The sequence below is a fragment of the Physeter macrocephalus genome, chromosome 7 (assembly GCF_002837175.3).
Source record: "Physeter macrocephalus isolate SW-GA chromosome 7, ASM283717v5, whole genome shotgun sequence".
Classification (NCBI taxonomy): domain Eukaryota; kingdom Metazoa; phylum Chordata; class Mammalia; order Artiodactyla; family Physeteridae; genus Physeter; species Physeter macrocephalus.
In genome coordinates this window covers 37,736,050-37,753,477 of record NC_041220.1, presented here as the reverse complement: position 1 = coordinate 37,753,477, position 17,428 = coordinate 37,736,050, and the positions used below count along the sequence as shown (strand labels likewise).

The window sequence follows — 17,428 nt, the reverse complement described above, 5'->3', positions numbered from 1 at the left end:
ACCACAACTAGAGAAAAGCCCACGCGTAGCAACAAAGACCCAACGCAGCCAAAAATAAATAAATAAATTTATTTTTTTAAAAAAGTACAAGATTTTTAGTACACAGAAGCAAGAAATAAGCTAAACATTTGGTATGTTATTTCATATGCAAACTGCTTAAAACAAGTATGAAGAAGGTGGTGATATCCTTGTTTATAAGGTGAAGAAACTCAGGCTCAGAGAAGCTGAGAGAGCTGGGATTAAACCCCAAACTGTCTTGGTTTCAAGCTCATTATCTTAAGCGTATTATTTAGCTTTTTTTAATTTTGAGAACACGTGAGAATGTGGAAAGAGTGTGTCTCTGAAGGGGGCTCCCTTTCTGGGGAATAAGCTCTATCAGTCTTAAATTTTAGTCATATTTAAATCATGATTACCATAGGAATTCACTACTAAAGTAGTAAGGATTCTGCAAAGTAATATAATTAATATTACTTTGTATTTAGGCGTGAATTACCCTTCACTAAGTCGGCTCATCTCACCAATCCTTGGAATGAACATAAGCCAGTAAAGATCGGACGTGATGGACAGGTTTGTTGTTTTAATTGATTCTTTAAAAAACATATATTTAATCAACCCTTTTAGAGATCTTTATTGAAGGATATTTAAAAACCATTTTTGATTGAATTTGTGGGAAAGATTAAGGGAAAATATTCTTATTTGGAGTTTGTGATTACTGTGATTTTGATTGATTAATCTGACCTCCATTAATGTTGAAAGATAGGTAGCTTTATATGGTACTTCATTAATACAATTGAAGGAAAAGTTTTCAAAGAGAATTGGCATGATTTTTTACATGCTTTTTCATTGTGTTATTACTGTTTAACAGATTCTGAACTTTGTATAATATATTTTAGAAATGCCATTTAATGTCTTTGCTGAAGTTTTCTGAGTAGAAGGAAGCTTTATGAAAAGGCGATAAGTATGTGTAGTCAGGTTTTCAAGTCTGCAAATGAAATTTAAAGTGTGCCGTGACTTAAACCCAAACCTGTGAACCTTGCGGTTTCTACATGTAATTTTGAACCAGGTTTTCATTGCTCATAAGTGAAAATATTGGTAATTGAAAATAAAACTTAATTTTAAAAAGTCTGTAGATTAGTCTGTTTTTCTAGTTAATATAATGTATTTAAGTGCATTTAGCAATTTATGATTATGAAAATTGTTGACACACAAACATGTTTTTCCTCCACTGTATTGAGATGGATGACTTTATCCTGATACTTCTGTATTTTGCACAAAGAAATATTCCTTCGTTGCAGAGGGTGATTGTCACAGAGTTTTTTGTGTAGTTAACTTTGGAGATTCTACACTTTTACTTTTTCCCCTTTTATAAATATGTGAAACACTTTTAAAAGGTTTTTTAAAAACCTTTCAAGGAAATTTATCGGAAACTCATAAGATCATCAGCCTTGGGAAGGAAGCCTCCAAGTCAATCTGTTTTTGTTCTTGTACATCAGGAAAATACAAGTCTATTGAAAGTTTCTCCTTTTTTTTCATCTTGTAAATTACTACTTTCCTATTCTAGGAAATTGAACTTGAATGTGGAACCCAGCTTTGTCTTCTATTTCCCCCTGATGAAAGTATTGACTTGTATCAGGTCATTCATAAAATGCGTCACAAGAGAAGAATGCATTCTCAGCCCCGGTCAAGAGGACGTCCATCCCGTCGAGAACCAGTCCGGGATGTGGGAAGGTTAGAAACGTTCTTTGGACTGATAATAGGCACATGTATCAGAATAACATGATGGAGGAATGTGATTCGTCAAAAGTTTGTCCTGCGGTAAAGAAGAAAGAGAAAATCCTCAAATCAAGCTGCATGGACTAGTTTGTGGCTTCATTGAGGATTTCACATGGTCACCTTGGTCTCAGTCATTTTTCAAGAGGAAAATGGGGATCTTTCCTTATGCAGAAAAAATTATCTGCTAAAGAGTGATAACCAGTTTAGATTAGATAATAATCTGATAATACAATGTATACCATTGAAATGAGGTAGGCCTTTGTTGCTAAGAACAGGCTAGAAAGGAGGAAGAGAAGGAAGTCTTTATTTGCAAAAATTGTTAATATTTTGTAAAAAGCCTTTTCTTTCAGGTGTGTCTCTGGATAAGCCTTATCAGATATGGGACTTTTATAAAGGATCACTAATATTTTTTCAGAAGATGACGCCTCATTATAGGATAAAATATTTTAAGTTATTTTGATATTCAAGAGGAGCATTATTGGGACTATTTCAGATTTTACCATCGTGATGTGTTAACCCCATTGTCAAATATTGTCTAACTTGTACCCAGTGAATTCACACATCTTGCTGAGCTTCTGAAAACAATAGGTTCTTTCCAAAGGGGATCAAGTGGCCCTGGGAGACCCGGCAACAAACCAAAAAGAAGGGCTGTTGCTGTGTCTGTTTACAGCTTTTCCAGATGCTGGCAGTACCTGTGGACTTAAAGTGTTTTTTAGAGGATCGCCATGGTTATTGATCACTACTTATGAACTAAACAGCATTTTCCAGGAAAAGGGGGTTTAACTTGTTACAGAATTGGAGAAGTCTTTGCAAAGGACTGATTTATGCCCTTCTACCCAACACCTTCCCCTGTATAGATTTGCATACAGCTAAATCTAAAATATTCTGCTAAAGACTGTTGGATGTGTGGTTGATGGGATGAAACCTTTGGTTAAGTTTCCTTTTGGTGGAAACATCCTGTGGTAGGTACAGATAATCCAACAAGAGTCCCCATTTCTTTGAGCTTAAGAAGGACACTGTCAAGTAGGTAGGAGGAAACCTGGCAGAGTCCCCTTATTTTTGGCCTAAAAGGACTGAGCACCAAGATGTCTTTTGAAGTTTTAAGCTAAGAGGTTTCCAGTGCAATACAGTACATACAAGTGAAGTTTTTACCTCAGTTTTGCAATGGACTGTAAACTATACTTACACTACACCTTCTCTCAAGCCTGCCAGGGCCTCCATATTTGTATGTGGCTTACAGCTTAAAGTCAGTAGTTGGACTACTTTATGAACTGTTACTATCATGTTTTATACCGGTCGTAAATGCACTCCCCAAACTACAAGAAAGCGGTATGTTTATTTTTTTAAACCAGCTTTTAATTTTCTTAGTCTTATTTATTGTAGATGCAACTGTTTTTATTCTGTTGGGGGGCTTGGGTTTATTGCAGCTTCGTAGTTTGAGTGAACTTGTGTTGCAAAAGTTAATGAAAGCAGTTGATATTCAGAGAAATAGCTGGAAAACGAGTGATACCAGGTTATTATGGAGTTTTTTGCATTAAGGGTAAAAAGGTGTATTTATTATTACCTTAAAAACTTGGATTTTAATTTTTCTTTTGTGTAGCTCTTTATTAAATGCTAAGTAAAATGAAGTGTATTTAATGATGTATTTACATTAACCATTGAGATTTATGGAAGATAGTGAAGAGCAGCCCTCTGCAGATAGTAAAGTTGTCACCTTCTAAAGAATACACATTGAACTTGTTTTATGAACTCTGTTAAAACTCTGCCCCATTACGTGCCAGTTTTATTTTAAGGCATTGTCTCTGGAAAAAATACCCATAATTCCTAAATGTTATTAACTTTAGAAATTGGTTTTTCAAAGTATTAAGATTTTCAAAACCTTTCTGTAAAGTCACTTTTAATGAGTATCAAATTTTCTGTATGATCATGTGAAAAGTGTAATTTTGTGCAAAGCAGAAGAAAAATATTTAAGAAATTCTTAATTTTCTTTAGACTTAGCCTAAAATGACATTAATACATTTAAATATGTAGATTTTAGAGTTACCTGTTGTGTAATGATGATAGTTTTTTTTTCCCCTTTCTTTTACCTGAATGGAGACTTTATTTGGGAAAGTGTTTTAATTGTTAAACTGGATATTTATATTAGTTTGAGGGCAGCTCATTTACTTTTGTTTAGATTACTGAAATGTGATTTACGTATTTTGAGCAGATTACTCTTTGCAAGTGTCTCGTCATAGCATGAGGATTACAGAGAATATCTATTCCAGCGATACATCTAAGGATTGGGGTATAGTAATTACTTTGAGGAATTAAAATTTAGAAATTTTAAGATATTTGCTCACCAAAGTTAGGGTGTTATTTTAAAGGAAATAATGAGCTTTTTTGTGTGCTTATTTCTGTCAGAAACACTTGCTTTGCTGTTTGTTCTCCCAGCAGTTTTTGGTTTAATTTCTAATGTGTCTAATTTGTGTAGGCGTCGACCAGAAGATTATGATATTCATAACAGCAGAAAGAAACCAAGGATTGACTATGCCCCTGAGTTTCATCAGAGACCAGGTTAATATTTTATAATCCTGCAGATATTTGACTTGAAATTATTAAAAACAACAGCAACACAAACTTCTATCATGACCCTATAGTTTTAAAAGTGAGAAAACTTCAGGATGCGACCACTTAAACCTTAGGAAATTATTAACACGTAGTAATTCCTCTACTTCGTTAAGGTTGTTTATTCTAGTGTGACTCATCATAATCTGTTAATTACCTGAAATTACTAATTTATCATTATTGCACAAATGGAAACTGCACTTGTGCTTTTAAGATTAAATGTAGTTAGGGAAAGCAGTGCTCTTACACTCTATTAAGCTTTTTATTCCCTTTGATACTTAGTATTTCATGTGTATACAGCTTTAAATGGAAACGGAAGTTATGCTATATTTTTCTAAATAAAAATACCTTTGACATCATTTTTTTAGAGAGGAATGGGGAATGCTTGGTTCAATCTAAAAGCAGCTTTTCAGTTTTTCCCTTACTGGAATTGAAAAAGGCAAAGTGTATTTAAGAGAAGATATTTAAAACAGTCAGTGATACATGTATGAAAATTAAGCAGTTTGGAAGTTGGTGTTAGCATTACAGCACTGTATGTGACAAGTGGCTTGATAGGACTCATTCTTCTCCAAAATGGGATTATATATATATCCAGAGAGTAAAATTAAGTTTTTCCCCAGAAACTTGGCCACTCAGATTTTTTTACATAATTTACTGAGTACTTATGAAAAGAAGGAGGGAGAATATTTCTCTTATTTTCCATGGTTCTTTCACTTATTGATAAAATGTATATATCTTCATTTTTGCAACTTGTTAATTTTGCTTTTCTCCCTGTACGTTTGCATTTTTTAAAACTATGGTTGACTTAGCAAGGCTTGTGTATACTCAAGGTAGAGGTAAACATTTGTTTTAAGGAAGACCTATTACGGTGTCCTCAAGATAATTCCTCTGCCCTTACCTTCCTTACGGTGCAGCATGAAGAAATTTCTGTCTAGCAAGAATTGGGGTGTGAATTTAGAAGATCCATATGAAAATCTCTCTAGCAGTTTATAATTCTGTGATATCAGTAAGTTATTTAGTTTTATCATGTAATCTGAGAAGAAAATCTGAAAGTGGAATAATACAATAATAGCATCACTATTATTTCATGGGAAGAATTGAATTGAGTGGTAAGGAAGGTTTAATTATAATGCCATAATAAAAAACATATATTTGATATACTAAAATGCTTGATGTTTAAACAGGGTATTTAAAGGATCCACGATACCAGGAAGTAGATAGGTAAGTTGGGTTCACTCTTGCTTAGTTTTGAATTACATTCTTGGAACTAGTTTATGAATTACCTGAATTTAGTTTCACAAATCTTATTCCCAACAGACGGTTTTCAGGAGTTCGCCGAGATGTGTTTTTAAATGGGGTAAGCATCTCACTTTTAAAATTTAATGTACATAAAATCTGTATCTGATTTATTTTGTAACTTCTTGGGCTTTTTATTTATTTATTAACATTATCATCTTTCATTTTAGTCCTACAATGATTATGTGAGGGAATTTCATAACATGGGACCACCACCACCTTGGCAAGGAATGGTTTGTATTATTCTGTTTTTGCAAGTTACTTAACTTCATTTGCAGTTCCATACATTTTGAGTGCTTACTTGGAATATGATTGTTACAGTTACCCATTAGGAGACTTAAAATACATATCTTTGGTGATATATACTTGCATGCTTGTTTTTAAAACTAAAGGCTAATGAATGATTTGATTTATATTAATAGTACCGGCTTAACTGATGAGTATTATGATTTATTGTAGTGGCTAGTAGTGCAAACTCTTCGGGGTTCAAATACCTTCCCTTCTCAACTCTGACCTTGGACAAGTTTCATAATATATTTTTTTCTTACAGTTTTCCTTATCTGTAAAACTCGATAAGCATCCATTCATTCTTTGGCTCATCAAACTAATATTTAGTACCTACTCTTTGCAGGCACTGTGTTTGCTCTGGGTATATGTTGGTGAATAAATTGGACATTATGTCTATCCTTTTATGGCTTAAAATTTAATGGAATAGTCATTAATGTCATTTAATGTCAACCTGAGGATTGTCAAGAAGCTAAATATACAAAATACAACTTAAGTTTAGCATAGTGCCTGACCCTAATATTCAGTAAATTCTCTATATTAAATAAGGTTAATTAAACCCTGTTCCTAAACTTTAATTTTTTTTTCCTTTCTTTAAGAAAACTGGATATTCTTCTTAGACTATATCTTAAGGTATTGAGGATAGCTGAAGCATTAATCCCTAAAAAATAAAAAACTTGGAAGTTTAAGTAGTTCTGATTGTTTCTTACCTTTTTTATCTTAAATGCTGCCTGTAATGTGGCATTTCCATCTGACTTTTGTTTCACTTAGTTACTCTGTACAGATGAATTATGAGATTTCTTTCCTTTAGATTCTATGAAATTAAAGAAAATATTTAATAATATTATACTGGCACTAATTAGGGGGAGAAGTACCTTTGATTTTCCATTATTTTATAATGGCATTTAAAAGTTCATTAGCCCCTGAGTTTTTGGTTTTTTTTTTTTTTTTTAAGAATACCTTTGTGCATAGTGATTAAGATGACTGATTCTAGAGCCAGAATGCCTGATGTTGTGTCTAACTTCCACCCCTTTACTAGCAGTGTGCTCTTAAGCAGGTTACTTAACCATTTGGTGCCTCAGTTTCCCTTTTGTAAACTAGGGTTGCGTAATAGTACCTATCTGTAGGGTTGCTGTGAGAATTAAATGAGCCATGTAAAGTGCTTAGGACAGTGCCTGGTCCATAGTAATCACTGTGTAGTGAGGGCTCGCTATTTTTATTAGTATGTAAATGGTATGTATAAAAGTATAAATGTTAAATTTTGGAAGATATGTAATTAGAGAGTTTATTACACACATTTTCAGCAAGCAAATAAAGAGGGTATTTTGAAGAATCCTTATGCCATCAAAGTAAATGGCTTGTACAGAGTAAATTATTTGTTTGGGATGGGTGGTTTGGATAGGGGAATTCTAAGAATGGTTTGTTTACAAGGATGTTTGGTAGATGCTTATGGAAGTGGTTTTCTTTTTTTAGACTCCTTATCCTGGAATGGAACAACCTCCACACCATCCTTACTATCAGCACCATGCTCCACCTCCTCAAGCTCATCCCCCCTACTCAGGACATCACCCAGTACCACATGAAGCAAGATACAGAGATAAACGAGTAGTAAGTGAATGAGAAGGCAAAAGTATGAGGGAACTACTTAGAATTCTGTAGATAATTTGAATGTGAGGGATACCAGATTATGTTGAGTGGTAGACGGTTTCATATTCTTATTGAAGGCTGTTTTTGAAGTAATTCACAACTTGTTTTTATTAAAAATGGCTAGTCCCTTTGATTATTTAAGCAGACTGTATTTGAGTTTGAGATTTCTGGGTCTTCAGTATAGTAGTTGGGCTGAGTTTATTAAATGTTACACACACACACACACATACACACACACGATGACTGTGCTGGGCCACATAAACATTGTTTTATCTTCCCACATGATGAAGAGCATGCATATCTGAGAGGACCAGTCAGAGCAGTAGTTTCCTAGCCTATCTTTGAGATACTTTCATCTGTCATTTATTTCCTTATCCTCATAAAGATACTAATCCTTCAAAATAAAGTCATACTAGGATCTTTAATGTTTGGTTAAACAATTTGAGAATCCTAATTGACTAATAGACTTTAATTTAGTAGTGGTTTTTTTTGTTTGTTTTTTCAGTCACAGAAGAAGAAATATACAGCTTATGTATGATGAAATCTTAGTTGACTAGCTGGGTTGTGTTTTTAAAAATGCCTTTTGTAAATGATCAAGTTTTTCTGAGATTCTTTTATCAAAATGTACTTTTAAGCAAGTTCTATTTCTGTTGTAACTTTTTTGTTAGTTTATATGTATATGTTTCATACTTAGGTAATATTCACATATTTATTATATGTGAAGGGTTGTGTGGAATTGTTTTTGAACCTTATATTCTATATGTTTAAGCTCACTTTTGAAGAGACCAAATTCAGTAAGTGAAGAAGAATTGAGAAATAAGAGTAGAAATCTAGCAGGGGTCAAGTTTAGAAATACCCAAGGTAACAACCTTGTACCTCAGTTGCTTATCTTACCCTTCGTGGTCCTCCTCAACCTTTTGTGTATTATTAGCTCTGTGTGGAATAGACTGTACAATCTTAGTGCAGTACATATTTTCTTAAAATTCTGTCAAATTCCATAAATTGTCATTAACAATGATTTAGTTTGTAAAAAAATCAAGAATGGAAGAATTCTTAATTTCACCTTTAGAGGGCAGAGTTGGTTTGGTTTAGTTTGTAGACTCAAAGGAGGAAAAATAAGTAGAGCTCACCTGTTGCAGAAAAACATTGATGACATTTAGCATAGTTGGCAGCATGTATTGATGTATTGATCATGTGGTTGATGGTCATCATTAGGTGATTATTTTGGCATAAATCTTACTAAAGGGATTGGATGGAGAAATCATTAAAGTTAAATAGAAAACTGCATGAAGTGATTTTTTAGTGAGATTTGAATAATTCTCTGTTGTAGGTGTCTAATTAGACATCAAAATCCTTTTTCTAAACAATGTTAGAATTACATTCTGTGAATTATTGAATAGGGCATTTCTTTAGATTCTTTCTCTATAATAAAGGGACACATAAATTCCATTTGATTTTTGACATACCTTACCCATTTCTTACCTTTTCTAGCATGATTATGATATGAGGGTGGATGATTTCCTTCGTCGAACACAAGCTGTTGTCAGTGGTCGGAGAAGTAGACCTCGTGAAAGAGATCGGGAGCGAGAGCGAGACCGCCCTAGAGATAACAGAAGAGACAGAGAACGAGATAGAGGACGTGATAGAGAAAGAGAAAGAGAGCGATTATGTGATCGGGACAGAGACCGAGGGGAGAGAGGTCGATATAGAAGATAATGTGCTTTTGGAAGCACTGATTGTTTAAAGATAAAAAGAATCTTGTATTTTTCTTTTTGTGTGTGTTTACAAGTAGTAAATTTATTTTCAACTGTCTACTTAAAGTTCATTGTGTAGAAGGATTTATTATGACCCTCTTTGTTCCAAGCATGCAGTATAATAAGAACTGGAAAAACTCAAATCCTCCAAAAAATGCACAGTTGACAGTTTGAGTTGAGACTTCTATTGGGGCAGAATGGAACAGTCCAAGAATGTAGATATTGATTCAGTCTCCATAAATGTTCATCTACATATAGTATGTTCATCCTAGAGTTATTTTTTGTTTTCTTTCTTTTGGATCTTGATTGATGACTGCCACAATATTTTGCTTTGATGTATTTCTAAATGTAGGTGCACACGGTTCAGTAAAAATAATGCTGCTATCAAGTATGCAAATATTGAAATACGATGGTTTGACTGTATGGCAGTGTTGTAGCAGCCTCTTGGTTTCTCCTTTTCCTTCTTTTTTTTAATCTTAAAAAAAGTCACTTTTTATGTTTCTTCCGTCTTCAATGATGAGAGCAATATTAAGAAGACATTGCTATCTAATTTTTAGTCTTTTTAGATAAAAAATTCCTATGTTCAGTAGCATGGTTGATGCTATTGTTTAGCCTTCCCCTCCAAACTGTATACATTGGCTTGGAATGTTCACAACTTGCGTGTGTGGCAGCAGAAGATAATTCCCATATTCTACATTGCTACTGTTTTGTATAAAATAAATTGGTAAAGATTGACACTTATGTCGTGTATTTCTTTCTTGTCTGGATGCAAGTTTGTTTCCTTATATATTAGTGGACATAAAAGAATGCTTTGTGTTCAGGAATTGTGGGAACCCCATTTGTCTTTTTTTGCATATTTTATCAGAAATGATTAACCTAGGTCAATTATATTAGAAGCTTACTTCTATTTCTAATATAAGAACTAATGGTACACAGTGGAGTTTCGTTAGTATTTTGGTTAAGTATTCATCTGATAACATTTTTGGATCTACTCTGGTTATAGGATTTCTTTTTTTCAGGTTTTGTGTTGGTTTATGTGTAACTTAGATAAGTTAGCTACTTTAGGTATTTTCTATTTTACTTTTAGAATACACTTAAAATTTAACCCTTATACTTATTTTAAGTTAATCAAGTTAATCATCAATCCCTCTCAGTAGTAACAAGCTGTATAAAATAGTTTATGAGAGATTTTTTTTGTACTTTATTTTGAGTTACACCTATAGTTTTGGCCTTTGTTATGTTGCATATTTAAATATTTGGGATATTTGAATATTTGACCACATGTTTTTGTTTTCATACATTGTCATAATTGTGTTCTGTACCAGATCATGATTACAGTTTTATATTTACTCTATATTATACTCAAGAACACAGGAACTTCACTGTTGAAGGATATTTAAAACTATCAGTTTACTGCTTTCATATGCTCACTGATATTTAAAATATTTTTCCATTCACTTATAATTAGTAGGTATATGTACCTATTTCAAAAATAAAGCATAAGGATTTATTTTAAATCTGTGCAGTGTGGTAGAGACGAAAGAACATTTAACTGTATTAGGAAACCTGGGTTCTAGTTTCAGCATTGCCTTTGATTAAACCAGTTGGTAATATATGGTGAGTCATTTCACTGACATTTTGTTTGTATTCATCAGTATGTTTTACAAGTTGATATCTAAGGTTTTCTTTTCAAGTTCTTAAACTCTGAAGAATTTCTAAAATGTAGAGGAATCACCAAAAATGTTACTTTAGGAGATAAGTAGGTAATATTAAAGTCATCTTTCTGAAATAATAATAATAAAATATACATCATGTTGAGCACTTTGTATTTAAAGTCACTTTGTGCTTTCATGTACTGACTTCATCTTCATATAGCATCTCACTCTGTATTTTTATACATGGAGAGACAGGCCCAAAGAGGTTAATAATTTGCCCAAGATTATAAAGGTGGTAATTGATGGAACCAAGATTCCACCCATATATTTCATCCAGTTTGGTGTTTATGAAGAAGCCATCTCATCATTTGGAAAAAGTAGAAAAATAATATTTTAAATGATGGTGCTGGGTTCTACTATTAAACATATTTCAAGCTTCCTTATTAAAAGAAGTGTCCAATCACATGTTAACGTGTGCTTTGTATTTTAGGTGTTAAGATGCTTAGTATCCAGTTAATCTATTCTAAACTAACATTTATTGATTTCTTACTATGTTATCGTATTATTCTGTATACTTAATGTTAGCTGATTTAGTCCTCACAGTAACTGGTTTTTCTCCTGATTTTTTTGAATGAAAAAACTGACAGGAACGTGTGAAAGATTGAATGATAATTTTTTTCCTATGCAAAGAAATCAAAATAATAGAAATGTAAAGTGGAAATTTTGATTAGCTATTTGAAGACATTTATGACAGCCTTCCTTATTGTGAGAAGCCATATATTCTACAATATTGACTGTAAAAATCTGTACATCAGCAACATGTTGAAGTCAAAATTCAGTTATTCAGAGTGGTTTTCTTTTTGTTTTCTTGTTGGTTTGTTTGTTTTGGCAGCATGGGATCTTAGTTCCCTGACCAGGGATTGAACCCGGCCACCGCAGTGAAAGCACCAAATCTTAACCACTGGACACCAGGGAATTCCCTATTCAGAGTAGAAATTCAGGGTTTTTATTAGGTGGAGTAAAAATTCAAGGGAAGGATATTTAATTCAGGTATGTCACTTCTCTTTTGGCTTTGCTTTCCTCTGTGATGACTTTATTCTCAGGCATAGTCTTAAGTATTCCAAAAGGCCATTACCATCTCCAGGCTTCTATTATCCATATAGTTCTCAGTGTCAGAAGGGGAGAGACCATTTTTCCAACAAGTTTCCATATCAGTTCCACAAAAGAACTCTGAATAGCCATGCTGGTTTCATGGAGCCAGCTCTGATCCAATGTGTGTGTCCAGGGAAATGGTGTTCTTTGACTAGCCAGCATTGGAGGCAAGAGAAGCTGGGGTGGTTATGTCAATGCCACTGGAATTACATCAGGAGGGACAGTTCCCAAATGACATGGACAAGTAGATAGCTGTTAAATGCATGTTCTCTCATAGAACTAACATCTCTGTCTGATTTTTCACTCAGAATATTTTGTCATTGTAGGCATAGCTTCCTTCTGTTCCTGGATGTCTCTTTTCATCCTGCTGTAGAATGCCTTGGTCACTCACCTGAAAGACATAGATCCTGCTTTGTCATATCGCTAAAATTATGATCTTCAGGCATCGATGTATGTAATAATAAGGAAATATGAGTTGTTGCCAGTATTTCACTGACTATGCTAGAGTTCCCTGACCGCAAGGTAAGGGTGACTGTTCACACATGGGTCATTTTATCTCAACTTTTAAAATTTTGTTTGATTTGGATAGAAAACATTCCAAATGTAATTTGATGTACATATTAAAAATTGAGGCACATGTGACACTATTCATCCAAACCTTTAGACTTCAAGTTCCTTGTAGTAGGAATAGGTATCTTAGAACTTAAACAATTCACAGTATTCTATCCTCTGTATTATGGGTCATCTAAGTTTTTTCTCCTTTTCATGCTTTTAAGTCTTATACTTTGTGTTTCCCTTTCAGTTTCTTCTGTATGTCCTAAACTTGTTTGTGACATCTGAAAGACTATTCAATCCTACAAATGATATTCAGGGTATAACAGGTCAGAAAACTGTTCCAGATCTTGGCGTCCAGTGAACTCACTCAAAGGAACTTTGTTTTTAAATTACGTGGCAAAAGACAGGAGGCTGCAGTTAGCCTCAAATAGTTTTCAAAGGACTCAATGATTTTGGAATGTGAGCTCAGTACTTTTGGTTGGAAATAATCAATTGGCAAACAACTGGCTTATAAGAATGCAAAAATTCCTACTACCCACTTCATCTGTAGTGGTTTTCAGAAGTGGATGAGAATTTTGATACAAAATTAGGAGATGTAAGTGGTTTTTATGGGAACATACTATTTAGATTAAAAGTATTTCTTTTACTATGGGGATAATCGTATTTTTCCTCTAACTTCTGAGAGTTTTTAACTGAAGTCTATGGAGATAGAATATTATTGGGATTAATTTTAAGCTCAAAATACTCAATTTGTTTTTAATTTTTGTTTTCAAAACTAAATGCACATAAAATATTTACTATATATAAACTTCCTTTTGGGATTTTGGATAAGGTTAAATCTCCATTTGTGTCATTTCTTGTTTCAAAATCATCCATATTCTGTTGTAGAAAAACTTGTACAAGAACTGCTTACTTTGTAAGCAGACCTCTTTAGAAACGTACTTTATCTGTATTATAGCAGCTGTTTTTCATCACTGCAGTGAGGTCATATAGCTTGAGAGAATTTGAGAACAGATCCATTGACTCATTAATAAATTCTAAATAGTTATAGTGAATGTTACTGATTTCTTTTATAGCCTCCATTCATTGTTTTATCCAACCTAACAGTTCTTCAATTATCACTCAAGTATCCCACCCTGCTAGAACCCATGTGATTCAGGATTAGTTGGCCCCATCCTCAGAGAGTGGACTTGATTGGCCAGGGTTATCCCATTCCTTTTAGGAACTCATGAATCAGGGCATGGCATTCCTTTTGCCAGGACTTGGCTTAAAATTAGGCAGTTTACCATACTTAGGCCAATGAAATGCCATGGGAGTTTTTCTGAGAATTTCTGGGAAAGGTTTGCCTGCTCTTCGGAGAGAGTCACTGAAATAGATACTTTTTCATCTCACGGGACTAAATTCTGTGAATGTGAAGTGTGGAAATGTTTTAACTATTTTGCCAGCTTCAGGCAACCGGTTTAAGGATAGGTCCAACAAATAAAGGACAACCCATTCTGTCTTGCATCATAGAATAGGGTAGAAATTTCTGTAATCTTTGAGGAACTTTTCTACTTTACTGGGCCTTGAACCAAAGATGCTGTAAGTACAGTCAAGGATTTACAGAAATAAGGAAAAATCATTGGGAAGAGGTCATAGATCTGAGTAAAGCAGAGGGTGAGTGAGGGTGCAGGATCAATATGGACAAACAGATCTTGATAAAAGTACATTTCAGCTCATGAAAAAGTGACACAGGGTTATGCTTTGCACTTGAACTCATCCGACCCAAGTGCTGATGTGGGGAAAAGGTGCTCAGAGCACATTGGAGTTTATAGTAAAAATCTGGTAAAGGGAGAAAAGGGAAGGGAGAAATTTAATGATGTTACATTTAATCTTTACATCTCTCTAGGGTAGGCGCTTCAGACTTTATTGCCAGTATGCAATAAAGTCAGGCTTTGAGCCACATTGTTTTAACTCAGTAGCCCACAGTGTTCTGAGAGGAGGAAGGAAGAGCTTATTTCTCCTCGGTTTGGGAATGCGTTTCCTGGTGCAATCTGGCAAGAGAGACGAGATATGGGGCTTCCCTGGTGGCGCAGCGGTTGAGAGTCCGCCTGCCGATGCAGGGGACACGGGTTCGTGCCCCGGTCCGGGAAGATCCCACATACTGCGGAGCGGCTAGGCCCGTGAGCCATGACCGCTGAGCCTGCGCGTCCGGAGCCTGTGCTCCGCAACGGGAGAGGCCACACAGTGAGAGGCCCGCGTACCTCAAAAAACAAAACAAAAAGAGTCGAGATATGATGCTGATTAGGAATGAAGGAAAAAAATAAAATATTTTTTAAAACATTTAAAAATTTTAAATTCATTTTAATTTGTTCTTTAATTGAAGCATAATTGAAATGTAACATTATATTAGTTTGAGGTGTACAACATGATTTGGTATTTATTGTGAAATTATCACCACAGTAAATTTAGTTAACATCCATCACCATGTGTAATTTTTTTTCTTGTGATGAGGACTTTTAATATTTACTCTCAGCAGTTTTTGCATATGCAATATGATGTTAGCTATAGTCACCATGCTGTTAAAATTACATCTCCATGACTTGCTTATTTTGTAACGGGATGTTTGTACCTTTATACCCCTTTCAGCCATTTTGCCCACCTCCACCACCTGCTGCCAGGTTTGGTAACCACCGACCTATTTTCTGTATAAAGTTTTTGAGCTTTATAAAATTTTTACTTTAAAGATTTTTCTTTTAGATTCCATCCATATTTAAGTGAGATTGTACAGTATTTGTCTTTGACTTGTTTCACTTGGCATAATGCCCTCAGGGTCCATCTGTGTTGTCAGAAATAGCAAGATTTCATTCTTTTTTTATGGCTGAATAATATTCCATAGTGTGTATGCCACACTTTCTTTATTCAGACATCAATGGACACTCAGGTTATTATGTCTGCATCTTGGCTATTGTAAATTTGCAGTGAACATGGACGTGCATATATCTTCTTGAATTAGTGATTTCGTTTTCTTTGGGTAAGTACCCAGAAGTGAAATTGCTGGATTGTATGGTAGTTCTATTTTTAGTTTTTTGAGGAACCTACATACTGTTCTGCATAGTGGTTGCACCAGTTTACAATCTCACCAGCAGTACAGGAGGGTTCCCTTTTCTTCATATCCTCACCAACACTTGTTATTTCTTGTCTTTTTGATAATAGCCATTCTAACAGGTGTGAGATGATATTTTGATTTGCATTTTCCTGATGATTAGTGATCATGAGCACATTTTCATGAACCTGTTGGCCATCTGTTTCTCTTCTTTGGAAAATAGCTATTCAGATCTTCTACCATTTTTTAATTGGATTTTTTTTGGGTTTTGTTTTTTTTGCTATTGAGTTGTATGAGTTTTTAAAATATATTTTGGATATTAACACCTTATCATATATATGATTTGCAAATATTTTCTCCCATTCTGTAGGCTGCCTTTTCATTTTGTTGATGATTTTCTTTGCTGTGCAGAGGCGTTTTAGTTTGATGTACAGGCATACTATGGAGATACTTGCAGGTTCAATTCCAGACCACTGTAATGAAGCAAATATCTCGGTAAAACTAGTCACATGAATTTTTTGGTTTCCCGGTGCATTTAAGTTATGTTTACACTTTATTACAGTCTGTTAAGTGTGCAATAGCAATACGTCTAAAAAAACAATGTATGTACCTTAGTTAAAAAACACTTTATTGCTAAACAATGGTAACCATCATCTAGCAATGCAAGGTTGCCACAGACCTTCAATTTGTAAAAAAAAGATGCAGTATCAGTAAAGCACATTAAAGGGTAGTGCAATAAAACAAGGTTGCTTGTAGTCTCACTTGTTTGTTTTACTTTTATTGCCTTTGTTTTTGGAATCAGAGTCAAAAAACCATCGCCAAGACGGATGTCAAGGAGCTTACTGCCTGTTTTTTTCCTCTAGGAGTTTTATTGTTTCAAGTCTTAAGTTTAAGTCTTTAACCCATTTTGAGTTAACTTTTGCATATGGTGTAAGACATCCACTTTCATTTTTTGCATGTGGCTGTCTCGTTTTCCCAGCATCATTTATTGAAGAGACTGCCCTACTCCCATTGTATATTCTTGTCTCTTTTGTTGTAAATTAGTTGACCATATATGTGTTGTTTATTTCTCGACTCTATTCTGTCCCATTGATCTATGTCTGTTTTTATACCAGTACCATACTGTTTTGATTACTATAGATTTGTAGGATAGTTTGAAATCAGGGTGTGTGATGCCTCCAGCTTTGTTCTTTTTTCTCAAGATTGCTTTGGCTATTTGGGGGTCTTCTGTGGTTCCATACAAACTTTAGGATCATTTGTTACATTTTTGTGAAAAATGCCATTGGAATTTTGATAGGAACTGCATTAAATCTGTAGATCACTATGGTTAGTATGGACATTTTAAAAGTATTATTTCTTCCAATCTGTGATCATGGGATATCTTCTCATTTATTTGTGTCTTCTTCAATTTCTTTCATCAATGTCTCACAGTGTTCAGTGTACAGATCTTTTACCTTGGTTAAATTTATTGCTAGATATTTTCTTTTTGATACAATTATAAATGGATTGTTTTCTTAATTTCTCTTTCTGATAGTTTGTTGTTGGAGTATTGAAATGCAACAGATTTTTGTATATTAATTTTATATCCTACGCTTTTACTGAATTTATTAGTTTTAACA

The 17,428-nt window shown here is 34.1% G+C and overlaps 1 protein-coding gene across 1 annotated transcript in view; it reads left to right on the top strand.

Moving 5' to 3' along the window:
* YTHDC1 (YTH N6-methyladenosine RNA binding protein C1) overlaps positions 1 to 10,094 on the top strand; it is a 37,591-nt gene extending 27,497 nt beyond the window's left edge. The window contains exons 10-17 of the mRNA XM_024131978.3: positions 483 to 567; positions 1,562 to 1,728; positions 4,247 to 4,329; positions 5,565 to 5,601; positions 5,698 to 5,737; positions 5,847 to 5,909; positions 7,435 to 7,569; positions 9,100 to 10,094. Coding sequence (XP_023987746.1) covers positions 483 to 567; positions 1,562 to 1,728; positions 4,247 to 4,329; positions 5,565 to 5,601; positions 5,698 to 5,737; positions 5,847 to 5,909; positions 7,435 to 7,569; positions 9,100 to 9,324 — 835 coding nt within the window. The 3' untranslated portion in view covers positions 9,325 to 10,094. The remainder of the gene's footprint in view (positions 1 to 482; positions 568 to 1,561; positions 1,729 to 4,246; positions 4,330 to 5,564; positions 5,602 to 5,697; positions 5,738 to 5,846; positions 5,910 to 7,434; positions 7,570 to 9,099) is intronic.
* Positions 10,095 to 17,428: the final 7,334 nt, after the last annotated feature.